Source organism: Gadus morhua, chromosome 16 (assembly GCF_902167405.1).
Source record: "Gadus morhua chromosome 16, gadMor3.0, whole genome shotgun sequence".
Lineage (NCBI taxonomy): Eukaryota > Metazoa > Chordata > Actinopteri > Gadiformes > Gadidae > Gadus > Gadus morhua.
In genome coordinates, this window is record NC_044063.1 from 11,882,602 (window position 1) to 11,903,710 (window position 21,109).

At 40.0% G+C, this 21,109-nt stretch overlaps 4 protein-coding genes across 4 annotated transcripts; all 4 read left to right on the forward strand.

Moving 5' to 3' along the window:
• Positions 1-788: 788 nt before the first annotated feature.
• On the forward strand, positions 789-3,699 carry LOC115561127 (extracellular calcium-sensing receptor-like). Its single transcript, XM_030380948.1, is given in 7 exon segments — positions 789-937; positions 1,031-1,322; positions 1,478-2,272; positions 2,373-2,600; positions 2,721-2,844; positions 3,177-3,650; positions 3,653-3,699. Coding segments are annotated over 7 exon segments (2,094 nt in total). The 5' UTR covers positions 789-803.
• A 1,877-nt stretch (positions 3,700-5,576) lies between these two features.
• LOC115560861 (extracellular calcium-sensing receptor-like) lies at positions 5,577-8,956 on the forward strand. The gene is made up of 6 exons (XM_030380482.1): positions 5,577-5,770; positions 5,861-6,152; positions 6,306-7,100; positions 7,206-7,433; positions 7,554-7,677; positions 8,055-8,956. The coding sequence occupies exons 1-6, from the start codon at positions 5,637-5,639 to the stop codon at positions 8,954-8,956; spliced, it is 2,475 nt and encodes an 824-aa protein (XP_030236342.1). The 5' UTR covers positions 5,577-5,636.
• A 4,009-nt stretch (positions 8,957-12,965) lies between these two features.
• LOC115560860 (extracellular calcium-sensing receptor-like) lies at positions 12,966-16,550 on the forward strand. The gene is made up of 6 exons (XM_030380481.1): positions 12,966-13,159; positions 13,255-13,546; positions 13,685-14,479; positions 14,586-14,813; positions 14,923-15,046; positions 15,649-16,550. Exons 1-6 carry the CDS (start codon positions 13,026-13,028, stop codon positions 16,548-16,550), a joined length of 2,475 nt encoding a protein of 824 aa, XP_030236341.1. The 5' UTR covers positions 12,966-13,025.
• Positions 16,551-17,232: 682 nt separating this feature from the next.
• LOC115560858 (extracellular calcium-sensing receptor-like) lies at positions 17,233-20,695 on the forward strand. Its single transcript, XM_030380478.1, has 6 exons — positions 17,233-17,426; positions 17,521-17,812; positions 17,974-18,768; positions 18,873-19,100; positions 19,221-19,344; positions 19,794-20,695. The coding sequence occupies exons 1-6, from the start codon at positions 17,293-17,295 to the stop codon at positions 20,693-20,695; spliced, it is 2,475 nt and encodes an 824-aa protein (XP_030236338.1). The 5' UTR covers positions 17,233-17,292.
• The last annotated feature ends 414 nt before the right edge of the window (positions 20,696-21,109 follow it).

Sequence of the window (21,109 nt, forward strand, 5' to 3'; positions counted from 1 at the left end):
CTCACCTTATTCCTTCACATCTAGGTAATCGAGATAGGCTCAAAAAATGAAGAGGCTTATACTGTTGGACTCTATGTGGAGTCTTAGATTTTATATGACATAGCGTTTGTATAGATAACATGACGATAAAATGTTGTTTTAAAGCATTGTTTTCAGCATTTAGCTTCTACTGGAAGTACACCAGATATGTAGCAAGCACCTAGCCTCTAGCCATATGTACGGGGGTCGTCACATAGACGCCTGGTACTTAACAATCATATTTCCAATCTATTAATCATTGTAGCACCAGTATAATAAGAAAGACCGTAACTGTTTTAGTTCTACATTTTGTTTCTAGGTTTAATATTGACGTTAGGCTTCACAATGTCGGAAACGGTTAGCATTTGTTAAGGCCATCTCACCAGAAGACAATGAGACCAACTGAAAAAATAAGAAGCAGGTTTTATATTAAACAGTTGAATCATGAAAAAATTATTAATTATATTGAATATTTGCTATGATATATAACAAAATACAAGTGTGTTGATTGTATTTGTGATGCGAATAACGCCATCTAAATGACACATAACAACGTGATTGTTAACCCCCCCCCAGGAGGGATCAATACGGTCAGATTACTATATTTTTCACACTCCTCTTTGATATAAATACCAGTCCTGTATCAGCATTGTTCTTTGCTGCATGTGATGCCACCCATGTTAGTTATGCTCTCCACACAGAGGTGGTCAGAGCAGGGTTTGGCTCTTCTACAGCTTTTGCTCGTAGCGTCTTTCTCCAAGTCTGAGGAGCGAGTGTGCAGCCTGATGGGGGAGCCAGAGGAGCCCCAGCTCTTCAAGACTGGAGACATCATCTTGGGTGGAATCTTCTCCTTCCACAGCAGCTACAAGACTGTGGAGTCCACCTACATGCACAGACCACTACCACTACAGTGTATAAGGTAGTTTTAAATCATATACATATGTAGATTTACCAAATTCTAATGGCCATGTATTTGATTATATATGTAATCATAATAACCCTTTGGTTGAAGTCTGAATTTCAGAGCGATCCAGTTTGCCCAGGTGATGTTGTTTGCCATTGAGGAGATAAACAACAGCACAGACATTCTGCCTGGCATTAAACTAGGTTATAAATTGTATGATCTATGTGGTTCGATTGCACGGGCAGTTAAAGTCGCGCTGTCTTTGATTAATGGCAATGAGGAAATGGCCTCCATGTCAGAGAAACCTTGCAGTGGATCTGTCCCTGCCATTGTAGGAGTTACCTCGTCTTCTCCTTCCATGGCAATATCCACAGTTATTGGACCCTTTCACACTCCATTGGTAAAGTCTCTCCAAGTAACCTCTTTCCTGAACATACAAAATTTGGCTTTTTTTCTGCATGCTTCTAGTTCTGTTCTTTTCGCTACTTTTTTTCACCTTAGTTGCAATACTAACTTGAAAACTGCAATTCTGATAATTTTGTATCCGTCCCCCAGGTCAGCCACTATGCAACATGTGCTTGTCTTAGCAACAAAGTCAAGTATCCATCCTTCCTCAGAACCATACCCAGTGACTACTACCAAAGTAGAGCCCTAGCCCAAATGGTCAAGCACTTTGGTTGGACCTGGGTAGGGGCTATTAGAACAAATGATGACTATGGGAACAATGGAATGGCCACATTTATAGAAATAGCCTCCCAGCTCGGAATATGTCTTGAGTACTCATTGCCTTTTTTCAGGACAGATCCACCAGAACAAACAAAGAAGATTATAGAGACTATTAAGGGTTCTACTTCCAAGGTTATTATTGCGTTCCTCAATCATATGGATATGGACATACTAATTGAGGAGTTTGCCCACCACAACCTCACAGGTTTCCAATGGGTAGGCACTGAGGGATGGATATCAGATTCCCAAAATGCACAAGCGAAGGGACACTACATCCTGGATGGCTCTATTGGCCTTGCCATCCGAAAGGCCCATGTCACTGGCCTTAGAGACTTCATTTTGGATGTGAAGCCACTCAACTCCTCTGGAAATAAATTGTTCACAGAGTTCTGGGAGAAAACCTTTGGTTGTATTTTTAATCCTATAAATCAAAGAGAAGAAACGCTCAAACAGTGTACTGGTTATGAAGATCTGACACAGATAAAAAACAGCTTCCATGATATGTCACTTATGCCATACTTTAACAATGTATATAAAGCAGTGTATGCAGTTGCCCACACTCTTCATAAAATTCTTCGCTGTGGAGACACGTGTGGCAACACTATAGCATCAGATTCGCATGTGGTGAGTTATAAACAAAATGTTATTAACTGTAAATGACGACTGGTGATTTAAATAAACCCTGGATATGAACAATATGCTAAAATTAAGCATTTGTCATCAGATTTTGGAACATTTAAAAAAAATAAGGTTTGAAACAAAAGATGGAGAAGAGGTTTACTTTAATCAGTATGGAGACCCAGCTGCAAAGTATGACATCATAAATTGGCAGCCCAAGAAAGATGGCAGTGAGGAGTTTGTTACTGTTGGTCTCTTTGATGCCTCTCTGCCTGAAGAAAAACAGCTACATCTAGATAACCTAACATTGACGTGGGCAAATAATTCAAAACAGGTTAAGTTCTGTTTTTCCATTAAATATTGATCAGCACACCCCGTGAAGAATTTTTATCCATAATTGTTTGTTCAATTTCAAATACATTTGAAACTACTCTGACTGTGTTTTCACATGCAGGTACCTATTTCAGTCTGCAGTGGGACATGTGCTTTGGGAACTCGAAAGGTCCTCCAGAAAGGAAAGCCTGTCTGCTGCTATGACTGTATACCGTGTGCAGAGGGGGATGTCAGTAACACAACAGGTACTATAGTCTGGCTCAGGAGAATGTAGGATTATTGTCATGAAAATAATAATTTGTGTTTACTTTTACATTGCTGTCACATGAAAAATTGTCCATTATAAAAGATACACTTACTATAACAACATTTATTTGTATAAACATATGTATTGTTTAACATATTCAGGGATGAATAAACCGTCCATTCCAAAGAAAAGTAGAAACTAAATAAGAGAACTCGCCAAATAAGATAATTGAAAAAAATACTTATTTTATATCATCGTGCTACTCTCTTTCATAAAAAAAATATTTTAATAAATGTAATAACTCCAACTTATATTTTTTTCGAATTTTAGATTCTAACACCTGTGTGAGATGTCCTCCTGAGTTCTGGTCCAATAAGAGAAGAGACGAATGTGAGAAAAAGGAAACTGAGTTTTTGTCATACACTGAAATCATGGGGACAATTCTCACACTGTCTTCCTTAATAGGAGCCTGCTTGACTGCTACAGTGGCATTAATTTTCTTCAGACATAGGAATACTCCAATAGTCAAGGCCAACAACTCTGAGCTGAGCTTCCTGCTGCTCTTCTCCTTGACTCTGTGTTTCCTGTGTTCTCTGACCTTCATCGGCCGTCCCTCAGACTGGTCCTGTATGCTTCGCCACACAGCGTTTGGGATCACCTTTGTCCTCTGTATCTCTTGTGTTCTGGGGAAAACTCTTGCTGTGTTGATGGCCTTTAAGGCCACACTACCCGGTAGTAATCTTATGAAATGGTTTGGACCTCGTCGACAGAGAATTGTTGTTCTGGCTTTTACTTTTATACAAATTGTGATTTGTATAGTTTGGTTAATAGCCAACCCTCCTCATCCGTTTAAGAATTTAAGACATTTTAAAGATAAGATCATTCTAGAATGTGCATTAGGATCCCCTATAGGGTTCTGGGCTGTGTTGGGGTACATTGGACTCTTAGCTTTATTATGTTTCATACTGGCTTTTCTGGCCAGAAAGCTGCCTGATAACTTCAATGAGGCCAAATTCATCACCTTCAGCATGTTGATATTCTGTGCAGTCTGGATGACCTTCATCCCTGCTTATGTCAGTTCTCCTGGGAAGTTCAGTGTGGCTGTGGAAATATTTGCTATCCTGGCCTCTAGTTTTGGGTTACTTTTTTGTATTTTTATACCAAAGTGCTACATAATATTGTTGAAACCAGAAAGAAACACAAAAAAGAATATGATGGATAAGAAGAGTTAATTTTACAAAAGCTTATATTCATGGTCCAAGAAATATGTTTTCCAATAAAGTCTTTAGCATTCATCAGCGTGGCATTTGTTCTTCGTGCCATTCTGGCCTCTTGGTTTGTTATTTGCTGTCTTTATTTCAAAGTGCTGTAGCTATCCTTTCAATTATTGATCATATATTATTATATTAAGAATGTGAAATTCAAACTAGAAGATACATTTCCTGCAGAAAGTGTGGTGAGTGCTGTAGTGCAAAGTAAAGTTGGAATTATGTTGTAATAAAGCCACACACTGTGTGTGTGTGTGTGTGTGTGTGTGTGTGTGTGTGTGTGTGTGTGTGTGTGTGTGTGTGTGTGTGTGTGTGTGTGTGTGTGTGTGTGTGTGTGTTTGTGTGTTTGTGTGTGTGGTAATAACTTGGAAAAGTATGTAACCCTTCACATCTAGGTAATCGAGATAGGCTCACAAAATGAAGAGGCTATACCGTTGGACTCTATGTGGAGTCTTAGATTTCATATGACATATCGTTTGTATAGATAGCATGACGATAAAATATTGTTTTAAAGCATTGTTTTTAGCATTTAGCTTCTACTGGAACTACACCAGATATGTAGCAAGCACCTAGCCTCTAGCCATAGATACTGGGGTCGTCACATAGACGCCCGGTACTTAACAATCATGTTTCCAATCTATTAATCATTGTAGCGCCAGTGTAATAAGAAATAACGCAACTGTTTTAGCTTTACATTGTGTTTCAAGGTTTAATATTGACGTTAGGCTCCACAATGTTGGAAATGGTTAGCATTTGTGGTAGCCACCTCTCCAGAAGACAATGAGACCAACCAAAAAATATGAAGCAGGTTTAAAATTAAACAGTTGAATCATGAAAAATTATTAATTATATCGAACATTTGCTCTGATATATTACAAAATACAAGTGCATTGATTGTATTTGTGATACGAACAATGCCGTCTCAATGACATATAACTGTAGTCAAATATTGTGGTTAATAGTGCCAATGCAAAAGATCCACTAAGAACCAAAATATTACGATTTAAATACTATATTAAACTGCAGCAACTTACTACATTTCTAGTTTAGCTAGTCATCTATACTTTGGCTTGATCTAAAAAACTGACTGGGATTTCTCTGGTTTTTAGTTTCTTAGGGTAAATCATATGAGGGCTGATAATCGTGAAACATAGAAAATGCAATAGTGTTGAATGATTTGTGTTTAATTTTCAATACTGCATGGCTTGAATAACATTGATTCATTAATCACAGGAAATTTAATGGAAGACCATTAATCCATTGCGCTTTCACTGCATTACATTTTTATAAAATAAATCTTTGTTTCCCCCTCCCCCCCCCTCATATGGTCAGATTACTATATTTGATGCACTCCTCTTTGATATAAATACCAGTGCTGTATCAGCCATGTTCTTTGCTGCATGTGATGCCACCCATGTTAGGTATGCTCCCCACACAAAGGTGGTCAGAGCAGGGTTTGGCTCTTCTACAGCTTTTGCTCGTGGCGTCTTTCTCCAAGTCTGAGGAGCGAGTGTGCAGCCTGATGGGGGAGCCAGAGGAGCCCCAGCTCTTCAAGACTGGAGACATCATCTTGGGTGGAATCTTCTCCTTCCACAGCACCTTCAAGACTGTGGAGTCGACCTACGTGCACAGACCACTTCCACTACAGTGTATAAGGTAGTTTGAAATCATATACATATATAGATTTACCAAATTCTAATGAACATGTATTCGATTATATATGTAATAAAAACCCTTTGGTTGAAGTCTGAATTTCAGAGCGATCCAGTATGCCCAGGTGATGCTGTTTGCCATTGAGGAGATAAACAACAGCACAGACATTCTGCCTGGCATTAAACTAGGTTATAAATTGTATGATCTATGTGGTTCAATTGCACGGGCAGTTAAAGTCGCGCTGTCTTTGATTAATGGCAATGAGGAAATGGCCTCCATGTCAGAGAAACCTTGCAGTGGATCTGTCCCTGCCATTGTAGGAGTGACCTCGTCTTCTCCTTGCATGGCAATATCCACAGTTATTGGGCCCTTTCACACTCCATTGGTAAAGTCTTACAAAGTTACCTCTTTCCTGAACATACAAAATCTGTATATTTTTCTGTATGCTGATAGTTCTGTATTCTTTCAATTTCTTTCACCTTATCTGCAATTCTAACTTGAAAACTGAATTTGTGATGTTTTTTTTTCTGTCCCCCAGGTCAGCCACTTTGCAACATGTGCTTGTCTTAGCAACAAAGTCCGGTATCCATCCTTCCTCAGAACCATACCCAGTGACTACTACCAGAGCAGAGCCCTGGCCCAAATGGTCAAGCACTTTGGATGGACCTGGGTAGGGGCTATTAGATCAAACGATGACTATGGAAACAATGGAATGGCCATATTCATAGATACAGCAACAGAGCTCGGAATCTGTCTTGAGTACTCATTGCCTTTTATCAGAACAGATCCACCAGAACAAAAGCAGAAGATTATAGAGACCATTAAAGGTTCTACTTCTAAAGTTATTATTGCGTTTGTCAATCATATGGATATGGATGTACTAATTGAGGAGTTTGCACATCACAACCTCACAGGGTACCAATGGGTAGGCACTGAAAGCTGGATATCAGATTCCCAAAATGCACAAGCGAAGGGCCACTACATCCTGGATGGCTCCATCGGCCTTGCCATCCGAAAGGCCCATGTCACTGGCCTTAGAGAGTTCATTTTGGATGTGAAGCCACTCAACTCCTCTGGAAATAAATTGTTCATAGAGTTCTGGGAGAAAACCTTTGGTTGTATTTTTAATCATATAAATCAAACAGAAAAAACACTCAAACAGTGTACTGGTTATGAGGATCTGACACAGATAAAAAACAGCTTCCATGATATGTCACTTATGCCAATCTTTAACAATGTATATAAAGCAGTGTATGCAGTTGCCCACACTCTTCATACAATTATTGGCTGTGGAGACACATGTAGCAACACTATAGCATCAGATCCGCAAGTGGTGAGTTATAAACAAAATGTGATTAACTGTAAATTACTCGTTGATTGGAGATTTAGATAGGCCCTAAATGTGATCAATGTGCTAAAATTAATCATTTGTCGTCAGATTTTGCAGCATTTAAAAAAAATAAGGTTTAAAACAAAAGATGGAGAAGAGGTTTACTTCAATCAGTATGGAGACCCAGCTGCAAAGTATGACATCATAAATTGGCAGCCCAAGAAGGATGGCAGTGTGGAGTTTGTTACTGTTGGCCTCTTTGATGCGTCTCTGCCTGAAGAAAAACAGCTTCATATAGATAACCTAACATTGACGTGGGCAAATAACTCAAAACAGGTTAAGTTAATTTGCTCCATTAAATATTGATCAGCACAGTCTATGAATGATGTTTAAACATCATTGTATGTTCAATTTTAAATACAGTTGAAAGTCCTCTGACTGTGTTTTCACATGCAGGTACCTATTTCAGTCTGCAGTGGGACATGTGCTTTGGGAACTCGAAAGGTCCTCCAGAAAGGAAAGCCTGTCTGCTGCTATGACTGTATACCGTGTGCAGAGGGGGAAGTCAGTAACAAAACAGGTACTAAAGCCAGGCTCAAGAGAATGTAGGATTACAGCCATAAATATAATCATTTGTGTTTACTTTTACATCGCAATCATTTGACTGCAATGTATGCAGTCATATATCCATTATGAATTCATTTAGTCATAAAGGACACATTATATAATAATGTGTCCATTATGAAAGTTACACTGAATATGATGAAATATATTGGTAAAAACATATATATGGTTTACCATATATATGAATAATTGTGCATTCCAAACAAAAGTAGAAAATAAATGAGAGAACTGGCAAAACAAGATCATTAAAAAAAATGCTTAAATTATATAATGTTACTAATGCTATTTTAATAAATGTAATGATTCTACCTCATATTTTTTATTGAATTTTAGATTCAATCACCTGTGTTAGATGTCATCCTGAGTTCTGGTCCAATAAGAGAAGAGACGAATGTGAGAAAAAGGAAACTGAGTTTTTGTCATACACTGAAATCATGGGGACAATTCTCACACTGTCTTCCTTGTTAGGAGCCTGCTTGACTGCTACAGTGGCATTCATTTTCTTTAGACATAGGAATACTCCAATCGTCAAGGCCAACAATTCTGAGCTGAGCTTCCTGCTGCTCTTCTCCTTGACTCTGTGTTTCCTGTGTTCTCTGACCTTCATCGGCCGTCCCTCAGACTGGTCCTGTATTTTTCGCCACACAGCTTTTGGGATCACCTTTGTCCTCTGTATCTCTTGTGTTCTGGGGAAAACTCTTGCCGTGCTAATGGCCTTTAAGGCAACACTACCCGGAAGTAATCTAATGAAATGGTTTGGACCTCGTCGACAAAGAATCGTTGTTCTAGCTTTTACTTTTATACAGGTTGTGATTTGCATAGTTTGGGTAACAGCGAACCCTCCCTATCCGTTTAAGAATTTAAGACATTTTAAAGATAAGATCATTCTAGAATGTGCATTGGGATCCCCTATAGGTTTCTGGGCTGTGTTGGGTTATATAGGACTCCTAGCTATGTTATGTTTCATACTGGCTATTCTGGCCAGAAAGCTGCCTGATAACTTCAATGAGGCCAAATTCATCACCTTCAGCATGTTGATATTCTGTGCAGTCTGGATGACCTTCATCCCTGCTTATGTTAGTTCTCCTGGGAAGTTCAGTGTGGCTGTGGAAATATTTGCTATCCTGGCCTCTAGTTTTGGGTTACTTTTTTGTATTTTTGTTCCAAAATGCTACATAATATTGTTGAAACCAGAAAGAAACACAAAAAAGAATATGATGGAGAAGAAGAGTTAGTTTTACAGAAGTTTCTATTCATAGTCCAAAAAATAAATTTTCCAATAAAGACTTCAGCATTCATGAGTGTGACATGTGTTCTTTGTGCCATCCTGGCCTCTTGGTTTCTTATTTTCCATCTTTATTCTAAAGTGCTTTAGCTATCATAATTCATCATTTATAATCATGTTAACGTTATTACATACAAATAAACCCCCATCTTCCTTTTTTGGCCTTTACATCCTAGTAACTGTGATGAGGTGAGTTTAAAACTTTCAGTCAGTAAGTAAAACTGTAATCTATAACTAGGACTGCAAGCAGTCACCCAAGGTATTCACAGCCCATGCCCGCCAACCCCAGCGACCGGCATCTCAAACTGATTCACAGGTGCACATCATTACTCCTAGCCCCAACTACTCCTCTGAAAAGGGTGGGTCGTTGTACTACAGCCCTGTTTTTTTTTGCTCCCAAAAATGAATGCGCGCACAGACCGACACACACACACAGATAGAAATACTGACTCAAACACGCACATACACACACTCAAGACACACACAATGACCCACACTCACACAGACAAATATGGATACATACACGCACACACATACATACACACACACAAAGACACAAACACAAAGACACACACACAAACAGTGGTTTAAAGATCCCATGGCATGCTGCTTTATGGATGCTTATATATAGTTGTTAGTGTGCCCTTTTTACGGTATTTTGAAGACGTTCAAGAAATTCAGCCTTGGTGCATAATTACAGCCACTACGAGCCAGTCCCACAATGAGCTTTCAACAAATTTGCTGTTTTTAAGAGGCGGGTCAGGGTGGAGGGTGGGGTGTGGCCCTAAGCAGCTTGCGGCCACGGTACCATGGGCTAGTGTTGACAGTGGATGTATCACAATGGCTCAGATAAATAATATCATCCAGAGGCGCACACAGCTTTTGTCCGTGTTCTGTAAATATTCTAGAACACTCCGGGTGCTCCAGGCAGGAGTCCTGGAGCTCTATATCTAAATAATATCATATTATACATCGATATCTATATCATCTAATATATATTATGACCAAAAGCTGTGTGCGCCTCTAGACAATATTATGAATCTCAAACGACTGCGTCGGGTCCGCTGACGTCTCTGGTTCTTCCACTTCCACATCAATCTGACGTAGACTGAACCGCTCTATGGTAGCCTGGCTATTGCCAGACCAAGCTCAATCGTAGATTGCACGTTGGTCTGGGGAAGCTGCTGTCATTTTCTTCAGCACAAGCGGCGTGATCAATGGGCCTAATTCAAATGACTCTGTACGCAATTGGCTGCTTGCCGTCGCTTCCCTGTCGTCATTTTGTTAAACCAGCCAGTAGTGCGCCAGGGGGAAAAGCCAGCTTGGTGATTGGCTCCCGCAAAAACGTATCGGAAGCAGAAAGAAATGTATTGCTCTTCTCAAGACCCTTCTCAAATCGCAGACAGAATGGGCGGGGCTACCCAGTCTAGCGACATAGAGGAGAAAGGGATTGTCGCCCGCCGGAGCCATGCTGCCTGCTGCCGAGGTACCACCCCCTCGGATATCCATCCCTCAGTGCTCCCTCAGCGGGAAGCGGGCGGCGGGTGGTGCCTCGGTACCTGACCACGATTGCTCCGGCTGTGAGGTACGCAAGGTAGGAATGCGAGTTGCGTGATTGCCCGCTGCCGAGGATCCCCCACCTCAGAAGCGGGCAGCGGCACTCCTTCGGGGGACAATCGCGGTCAACAATCCCTTTCTCCTCCATGTCGCGGTTCATGTACTTCAGGGAGACAAAGCCTAAGTTCCTTTCCCCAAATTCCATCGCAACCATGGCTGAGATAACGCCCACTACAAGGCTTGTTGTGGAAATACCAGCGACGTCCGAGAACCCGACGTGTTATGCGCCATAACACCAACAGCAGAACGGTTATCCAAATAACAAAGAAGTGTACAACACTTGCGTTACACTGTGTGTATTCACACACACACACATGTGGTGCTCGCACGGTCGTAGCTCATTGTCTTATTGGCGGGCCAAATTCTCTGGGCGGGCAAGGCAGAGAAAGGGGAGTTTCTAGCGAACATAGGCAAGCTAGGGGAATTCATATTAATGTTAGAAAACCTCATAAAGGGACATTTTCATGCCATGGGACCTTTAATAGTAGATGCCGTTTTTTTGTGATCTTGGGCCGCCTGGATGTGAATTTGTGCATTACGCTTAAGAGCATTCACTGTAATTTGCACTGTGAAGTCATGGTATGAGATAACCACACCATACTTCATACCTCCTGTTAAGGGAGGTGGCCTCTATGTGCCTGGCAAGTTTCCAGTTCCTGCCACCTTCTGAAGCGGAATTGTGATCTATTTAGAGCATTATCGCTCAGCTTAGCATTTATTCAAATTTGCACTGTGACGCCATTTTTATCGACAGTTATTAAGGGGTATGTTCCCAATTTTTTTCCAGTCCCTTGCCTTTTCTCAAGTGTAACTAATTGATTGAATATTGAAGGATTTGGATTTCCGCATTAGGTAAGCCATCTTTTATGATGTCAAAAATCTTTGCTAAATTCAAGAACATACAAGTCACAAGTCTCGTTGTGGAAATACCAGCGACGTCAGAGAACCCGACGTGTTATGCGCCATAACACCAACAGCAGAACGGTTATCCAAATAACAAAGAAGTGTACAACACTTGCGTACAACACTTGCGTTACACAGTCCATAGATTGTGTGCATACAATCTTGGGTAATTTTGACTTTTGGTTGACTTTGAGAACATTTTTAAAGATTTGCGAAAATTCCATAGCACAAAAAATGAAACCCCAGACAGAAATTATGGGTCCAAGAATCAAAATGTTCAGCATGCAAAATAAGCCAGCTACACAGAGTTTCAGTATTGTAAATTTATTGGGAAGGCAGGGCTGATCGTTTGACTTTGACCACAAATTATAGCGCCCCCTATGGGAATTTCGGCCCAGTGAAAGGGGCACTGTCACACCAAAATTGTACCGGGGGCGAAAATTGTATCGCCTACGTAATCTGCGTTCGAAAATTCCAAACCTGCCTGGCAACAGGCGATCGCGTCGGACGTTGCCTGGCAACGGGCGATCGCGTCGGACGTTGCCTGGCAACGGACGATCGCGTCGAACGATGACGTAGGATGGTTCATGAACATTCGCGCTTATTTATTGAGCGTCACAAGACGAAATAACATCAAACAGATGAGAATTATTTTACAAATGACATTTATTAGCGTTGCTAACTTTATATTTGTATTGTATTTAATTGTTTAATCGCATCTAGCGAGTAAACTGAGTCTATTAACACAAGCTAGCTAGACTATGATACACTTTAAACACACAGTTTACTGGCTAAATTCAATACAATAAAAATATACAGATAAAAACAAGTGTTATCTGTATTATGTTATTTTGTCTTTGGCAACATGAGCGCAAATATTTTTTGAAACGTGCCTGGCAACAGACAATCGCGTCGAACGATGGCGTTATGTTTCGAACGTGGATTACGTAGGCGGTACAATTTTCGCCCCCGGTACAATTTTGGTGTGACAGCGCCCAAAATTAAAATATACAAATAATCCTGATATTGCATTCAATGCGTATCATTGCATTTCATATGCTTGTTACGAGCCAGGCCGTCTCAATGACTTATATGTATTCAAATATTGTGGTCAATAGTGCCAATGCAAATTGTCCACCAAGAACCGCAATATTAAGATTTAAATACTTGATCTGTTTGATCTGAAAACTCAATGGGATTTCTCTTGTTTTAGTTGCTTCGGGTAAATCACATAATGAAGTTGCATGAATTGTGCCTACCTGTTTCAATTGATTACCCCCCCCACCCCAGGAGGGATCAATACTGTAAGATTACTATATTTGTCACACTCCCCTTTGATATAAATACCAGTACTGTGTATGCCTCTTTCTTTCCTGCACATGATGCCACCCATGTTAGGTATGCTCTCCACACAGAGGTGGTCAGAGCAGGGTTTGGCGCTTCTACAGCTTTTGCTCGTGGCGTCTTTCTCCAAGTCTGAGGAGCGAGTGTGCAGCCTGATGGGGGAGCCAGAGGAGCCCCAGCTCTTCAAGACTGGAGACATCATCTTCGGTGGAATCTTCTCCTTCCACAGCAGCTGGACGAACATGAAGTCTACCTACGTGCACAGACCACTACCACTGCAGTGCACAAGGTACTTCAAAAGAAAACGTATAAAAATGTATATATACTTCACATTTAAATGCAAATGTATTGATCTTGGATGTCATATTATCCCTTTGGTTGAAGTCTGAATTTCAGAGCGTTCCAGTTTGCCCAGTCAATGCTGTTTGCCATTGAGGAGATAAACAACAGCACAGAGATTCTGCCTGGCATTACACTAGGCTATAAAATGTATGATGTATGTGGTTCGATTGCACGGGCAGTTAGAGTCGCCCTGTCTTTGATAAATGGCAATGAGGAAACGGCCTCCATGTCTGAGAGACCTTGCAGTGGATCTGTCCCTGCCATTATAGGAGTGACCTCGTCATCTCCTTGCATGGCAATATCCACCGTCATCGGACCTTTTCACACTCCATTGGTAAAGTCTTTCAAAATAACCTTGATCCTAAGCATAGAAAATAGTATGTCTATTTTCCTGTATTTTTCCAGAACTTTTTTTTTTCATCTGTAATTCTAACTTGAAAACTGCCTTTGTGTTTGTTTTTATGTCCCCCAGGTCAGCCACTTTGCCACATGTGCTTGTCTTAGCGACAAAATCAAGTATCCATCCTTCCTCAGAACCATACCCAGTGACTACTACCAGAGTAGAGCCCTAGCCCAAATGGTGAAGCACTTTGGATGGACCTGGGTAGGGGCTATTAGATCAAACGATGACTATGGGAACAATGGAATGGCCATATTCAAAGACACAGCAACACAGCTCGGCATCTGTCTTGAGTACTCATTGCCTTTTGTCCGGACAGATCCACCAGAACAAAAGCAGAAGATTATAGAGACTATTAAGGGTTCTACTTCCAAAGTTATTATTGCGTTCCTCAATCATATGGATATGGAAGTACTAATAGAGGAGTTTGCCCACCACAACCTCAAAGGGCACCAATGGGTAGGCACTGAGGGATGGATATCAGATTCTCAAATTGCTATTGCGAAGGGCAACTACATCCTTGAAGGCTCTATTGGCCTGGCCATCCGAAAGGCCCATGTCACTGGCCTGAGAGAGTTCATGTTGGATGTGAAGCCACTCAACTCTTCTGGAAATAAATTGTTCACAGAGTTCTGGGAGACAGCCTTTGGATGTATATTTAATAATATAAAGGCAGCGGGAGAAAACAGGGAACACTGTACTGGTCATGAAGATCTCAGAGGGATAAAAAATAGCTTCAATGACATGTCACTTATGCCTATCTTTAACAATGTATATAAAGCAGTGTATGCAGTTGCACACACTCTTCATAATATTCTTGGCTGTGAAGAAATGTGTAGCAACACTATAGCATCAGATCAGCAAGTGGTGAGTTATACACAAAACATTATATACTGTAAATGCTACTGTAGGCTGCTGATTTAATCAAGTATTAAGCATGATGAATGTGCTAAATATAAGCATTTCTCATCAGATTTTGAAGCGTTTGAAAGAGATAATGTTTGAAACCAAAGAGGGAGAGGAGGTTTACTTTAATGAGTATGGAGACCCAGCTGCAAAGTATGACATCATAAACTGGCAGCCCAAGAAGGATGGCAGTGTGGAGTTTGTAACTATCGGCCTCTATGATGCGTCCAAACCTGAAGAAAAACAATTAAATCTAGACAACCTAACCTTTACTTGGGCAAATAACTCAAAACAGGTTGTTATTTTTTCCCATTAAATAATGATTGGCACAGTCCATGAACAATGTTTGAACAACAATATTAAAATAGAGTTGATTAAATTCTGACTGTGTTTTCCACATGCAGGTACCTATTTCAGTCTGTAGTGGGACATGTGCTTTGGGAACTCGTAAGGTCCTCCAGAAAGGAAAGCCTGTCTGCTGCTATGACTGTATACCGTGTGCAGAAGGCGAAGTCAGTAACGTGACAGGTACTATAGTGTTGCTCAAGAGAATGTATGTTCAGTGGCATGATTGTATCTGTTAATCCTCACCCACTCTTTGAAACAGTTAATCATCGTAACAAAGTAACACTGAATTAATTTATCAACCTTTTACACAATTCAGTCAAGGTAGATTAAGTGAAGAGTAGGTACAGGTGTAGCTCATATGATCAAAAGCTTTATCATGAGTGCAGTGGTTCATTGATAACAAATTGGTTGAGGTAGGTAAGATACACACTGGTTGAGCCCTGTTGGTTCTTTTGCACAAACAAGACCATATTAGTGAGCCACACCTGTGTTTACTCTCACATGGCACTCATAGGAAAATGTCTCCATCATGACAGTTAGGCTGCTGTTCTCCTTTAACTTTGCCATTTGAATTTTAATATATATGGTAAACGATATACAATATATGGGAATGATAACACTTCAGAATTAAACAAAACTATAAAATACAAAATCTAAATCTGGAAAAACAACATCTTTGTAAGAAAATACTACACTTTCTCACCCTACTACGTTATTTTTTCCATTCAATGCATCTAATATTGAATAAAATAATTATACTTTCTTTCTTTATTCAATTTTAGATTCTATCACTTGTGTGCGATGTCATCCTGAGTTCTGGTCCAATGAGGGAAGAGATGAATGTGAGAAAAAGGAAACTGAGTTTTTGTCATATACCGAAATCATGGGGACAATTCTCACAGTGTCTTCCTTGTTAGGAGCCTGCTTGACTGCTACAGTGGCATTCATTTTCTTCAGACATAGGAATACTCCAATAGTCAAGGCCAACAACTCTGAGCTGAGCTTCCTGCTGCTCTTCTCCTTGACTCTGTGTTTCCTCTGTTCTCTGACCTTCATCGGCCGTCCCTCAGACTGGTCCTGTATGCTTCGCCACACAGCGTTTGGGATCACCTTTGTCCTCTGTATCTCTTGTGTTCTGGGGAAAACTCTTGCCGTGTTGATGGCCTTTAAGGCTACACTACCTGGTAGTAATCTAATGAAATGGTTTGGACCACGTCGACAAAGAATCGTTGTTTTAGCTTTTACTTTTATACAAATTGTGATTTGTATAGTTTGGCTAACATCCAACCCTCCTCATCCGTTCAAGAATTTAAGGCATTTTAAAGATAGGATAATTCTAGAATGTGCATTAGGATCCCCTATAGGGTTCTGGGCTGTGTTGGGGTACATAGGACTCTTAGCTTTATTATGTTTCATACTGGCTTTTCTGGCCAGAAAGCTGCCAGATAACTTCAATGAGGCCAAATTCATCACCTTCAGCATGTTGATATTCTGTGCAGTCTGGCTCACCTTCATCCCTGCTTATGTCAGTTCTCCTGGGAAGTTCAGTGTTGCCGTCGAAATATTTGCTATCCTGGCCTCTAGTTTTGGGTTACTATTTTGTATTTTTATTCCAAAGTGCTACATAATATTGTTGAAACCAGAACGAAACACAAAAAAGAATATGATGGATAAAAAGAGTTAGATTTGTAGATGTTCTGAATCAGAATGAAATAATAAATATTTTAATAAAGACTTTAGCATCCCTGGACGTGATTCCTTATGCCATTCAGGCCTCTTGATTTGTGCCGCTCAATTTTTAATTCAAAGGGCTCCATTAATCATTTGAATTTTGAATTCAATGCAATTATAATGGGTTTAATATGACTATCCATGGACCTATTTGTCAAATGTATAGCCTTGCCCATTGACTTCCATTGTGATTATTCTTTAAAAAGCTTAATAGTTGAAAAAGTTGAAAGAGTTGAAAAAAGTTGAATTTAAGCAAACATGTATTTCTATAATGGGATCAATAGTGGCAATTGAAATTCTCGATTGAGAACCAAATATTTCAATGTAAATAAGACATAAACTGTACAAATTAATTATATATCTAGTTTAGCTATTAATCTGTACTATAGTTCAAATATAAAACGAATTTCTCGAGATTTTAGTTTTCTTAAGGTTCATCACATTATCAAATGTTGATAATCATGAAATAGTTTATTCCCCACCCCAGAGGGATCAATACTGAAAGATTACTATATTTGTCAAACTCCCCTTTGATATAAATACCAGTGTTGCGTATGCCTTGTTCTATGCTGCATGTGATGCCACCCATGTTAGGTATGCTCTCCACACAGAGGTGGTCAGAGCAGGGTTTGGCTCTTCTACAGCTTTTGCTCGTGGCGTCTTTCTCCAAGTCTGAGGAGCGAGTGTGCAGCCTGATGGGGGAGCCAGAGGAGCCCCAGCTCTTCAAGACTGGAGACATCATCTTGGGTGGAATCTTCTCCTTCCACAGCAGCTGGAAGAACATAGAGTCTACCTATGTTCACAGTCCACTAGCATTGCAGTGCACAAGGTAGTTTAAAATCCTACATATAGAGATGGATTTATATACAATCATACTATGCATGGTTTTTATGTTATATGCCATAATAATGTTTTGGTTCAAGCCTGAATTTCAGAGCATTCCAGTTTGCCCAGGCGATGCTCTTTGCCATTGAGGAGATAAACAACAGCACAAACCTTCTGCCTGGGATTAAAGTGGGATATAAGATCTATGATGCATGTGGTTCAACTGCACGGGCAGTCAGAGTGGCGCTGTCTTTGATGAATGGCAATGAAGGTACAGCCACCATGTCTGAGAAACCTTGCATTGGATCTGTCCCTGCTATTATAGGACTACAATCCTCTTCCCCCTCTATGGCTGTAGCCACAGTCATTGGACCTTTTCACACCCCGATGGTATAGTGGTTCAAATAATCCTAGACTGAAAGTTTAAATAGCGTGTGTCTTATTTCTCATACTTATAGTGGTCTGTATATTTTCATTCGTATTTATTTTGTTCTTTGTAGGTCATTTTGATCTGTAATAGTGCATTTCTGATATTATTCTCTATCCTCCAGGTCAGTTACTTTGCAACATGTGCTTGTCTTAGCAACAAAGTCCGGTATCCATCTTTCCTCAGAACCATACCCAGTGACTACTACCAGAGTAGAGCCCTAGCCCAAATGGTCAAGCACTTTGGTTGGACCTGGGTAGGGGCAATTAGATCGAATAATGACTATGGGAACAATGGAATGGCCACATTTATAGAAATAGCCACACAGCTCGGCATCTGTCTTGAGTACTCATTGCCTTTTTTCAGGACGGATCCACCAGAACAAAAGCAGAAGATTATAGAGACTATTAAGGGTTCTACTTCCAAGGTTATTATTGGGTTCCTCTCTCATATGGATATGGATGTACTGATAGAGGAGTTTGCCCACCACAACCTCACAGGGTTCCAATGGGTAGGCACTGAAAGCTGGATATCGGATTCCCCAATTGCAATTGGTAAGGGCCACTACATCCTGGATGGCTCTATTGGCCTGGCCATCCGAAAGGCTTATGTCACTGGCCTGAGAGAGTTCATGTTGGATGTGAAGCCACTCAACAATTCTGGAAATAAATTGTTTACAGAGTTCTGGGAGACAACCTTTGGTTGTATATTTAGTAATATAAAGCAAACAGGAGAACATCTGGAACAGTGCACTGGTTATGAAGATCTCACAGAGATAAAAAACAGCTTCCATGACATGTCACTCATGTCTATCTTTAACAATGTATATAAAGGTGTGTATGCAGTTGCCCACACACTTCATAGTATTCTTGGCTGTGAAGAAAGGTGTAGCAACACTATAACATCACATCCGCAAGCGGTGAGTTACACTAAATGTTTATGTACCGTAAATTCCACTGTAGATTGGTGACTGAAAAAGCACTGAATGCGATCATTGTGCTAAAATTATGCATTTGCCATCAGATTTTGCAGCATTTAAGAAACATAAAGTTCAAAACCAAAGAGGGAGAAGAGGTTTACTTTAATGAGAATGGAGACCCAGCTGCAAAGTATGACATCATAAACTGGCAGCCCAAGAAGGATGGCAGTGTGGAGTTTGTTACTATTGGCCTCTACGATGCGTCTCTGCCTGAAGACAAACAACTACATATAGATAACCTAACATTGACGTGGGCAAATAATTCAAAACAGGTTAAGTTCTGTTTTTCCATTAAATATTGAAAAGCACACTCCGTGAACAATTTTTAACCATCATTGTTTGTTCAATTTCAAATACATTTGAAACTACTCTGACTGTGTTTTCCCATGCAGGTACCTATTTCAGTCTGTAGTGGGACATGTGCTTTGGGAACTCGAAAGGTCCTCCAGAAAGGAAAGCCTGTCTGCTGCTATGACTGTATACCGTGTGCAGAGGGGGAAGTCAGTAACACAACAGGTACTATAGCCTGGCTCAAAAGAATGTAGGATGACCGCATAACTTTACTGTGTGCTTCATGAAGGCAGTTGTTCCTGCTAAGGAATGAGTGAAGTAGGCTAAGCAATGCACTGGTCCAGCCCTGTTGGTTTTCTTGCACAAACAAGACCATTGTTAATGCTATGAGCCTCAACTGTCTTTACTCTGACATTGCTGTCATGCGAATAAGTCTCCATTATGAAGTTACACTGATTATAATGTAAATAATTATATATTATTTAAGATATTCAGGGGAAAATACACATTCAAAACAAAAGGATGTATAGTAGAATTGTGTATAAATGGAAAATAAATGAGAAAACTGGTAAACAAGGTAGTTACATTTTTCTTTCGATTTTACTCAACCTGCTTCTTTCTTTCAAAAAAAAATATGTCTCGTAATAATTCTACCTTTATTTATTGAATTTTAGATTCTATAACTTGTGTGCGATGCCATCCTGAGTTCTGGTCCAATGAGAGAAGAGATGGATGTGAGAAAAAGGAAACCGAGTTTCTGTCATTTACTGAAATCATGGGATCAATTCTCACAGTGTCTTCCTTGTTAGGAGCCTGCTTGACAGCTACAGTGGCATTCATTTTCTTCAGACATAGGAATACTCCAATAGTCAAGGCCAACAACTCTGAGCTGAGCTTCCTGCTGCTCTTCTCCTTGACTCTGTGTTTCCTATGTTCTCTGACCTTCATCGGCCGTCCCTCAGACTGGTCCTGTATGCTTCGCCACACAGCGTTTGGGATCACCTTTGTCCTCTGTATCTCTTGTGTTCTGGGGAAAACTCTTGCCGTGTTGATGGCCTTTAAGTCTACACTACCCGGTAGTAATCGAATGAAATTTTTTGGACCTCGTCGACAAAAAATTGTTGTTCTTACATTTACTTCTATACAAGTTGTGATTTGCATAGTTTGGGTAACAGCCAACCCTCCTTATCCGTTTAAGAATTTAAGACATTTTAAAGATAAGATAATTCTAGAATGTGCATTAGGATCCCCTATAGGGTTCTGGGCTGTGTTGGGGTATATAGGACTTTTAGCTTTATTATGTTTCATACTGGCTATTCTGGCCAGAAAGCTGCCTGATAACTTCAATGAGGCCAAATTCATCACCTTCAGCATGTTGATATTCTGTGCAGTCTGGATGACCTTCATCCCTGCTTATGTCAGTTCTCCTGGGAAGTTCAGTGTTGCTGTGGAAATATTTGCTATCTTGGCCTCAAGCTTTGGGTTACTATTTTGTATTTTTATACCAAAATGCTACATAATATTGTTGAAACCAGAAAGAAACACAAAAAAGAATATGATGAGTAAGAAGAGTTAGATTTGTAGATGCTCATATTCATGGTGAAATAATTCATAATAATAATTTGAATAAAAACTTTAGCATGTATGACTGTGACATGTGTTCTGTATGTCACGTGGGCCTCTTGAGTTTTTGCAACTATGTTTTTTTATTCCAAATTAATCATCATCAGTAATCATTTGAATTAGAAATTGTATACAATCATAATTGCTTTCATATAACTACTTATGGACCTATTATGGCCATGGCATAATTGTAACTAAGATAATATGAGTCTTAATACCCTTTGGTCATTAGGTTCAACTGAAACGTATAACTATTTTTGGCCTGCATAAGGCTAATATTGTGCAGTCTGATGATCATCCAGAAATATCATTGATAATTAAAATAGAAGGAGAACAAGATGGCCTCATTTCACTTCTCCCACACAGA

Coding starts and splice junctions, on each gene's coding strand:
- LOC115560861 (XM_030380482.1), top strand. CDS start 5,637: ATGGGGGAGCCAGAGGAGCCCCAGCTCTTCAAGACTGGAGACATCATC. Junction 6,153..6,305: donor GGCCCTTTCACACTCCATTG/GTAAAGTCTTAC, acceptor TCTGTCCCCCAG/GTCAGCCACTTTGCAACATG. Junction 7,678..8,054: donor GGAAGTCAGTAACAAAACAG/GTACTAAAGCCA, acceptor ATTGAATTTTAG/ATTCAATCACCTGTGTTAGA.
- LOC115560860 (XM_030380481.1), top strand. CDS start 13,026: ATGGGGGAGCCAGAGGAGCCCCAGCTCTTCAAGACTGGAGACATCATC. Junction 13,547..13,684: donor GACCTTTTCACACTCCATTG/GTAAAGTCTTTC, acceptor TATGTCCCCCAG/GTCAGCCACTTTGCCACATG. Junction 15,047..15,648: donor CGAAGTCAGTAACGTGACAG/GTACTATAGTGT, acceptor ATTCAATTTTAG/ATTCTATCACTTGTGTGCGA.
- LOC115560858 (XM_030380478.1), top strand. CDS start 17,293: ATGGGGGAGCCAGAGGAGCCCCAGCTCTTCAAGACTGGAGACATCATC. Junction 17,813..17,973: donor GACCTTTTCACACCCCGATG/GTATAGTGGTTC, acceptor TCTATCCTCCAG/GTCAGTTACTTTGCAACATG. Junction 19,345..19,793: donor GGAAGTCAGTAACACAACAG/GTACTATAGCCT, acceptor ATTGAATTTTAG/ATTCTATAACTTGTGTGCGA.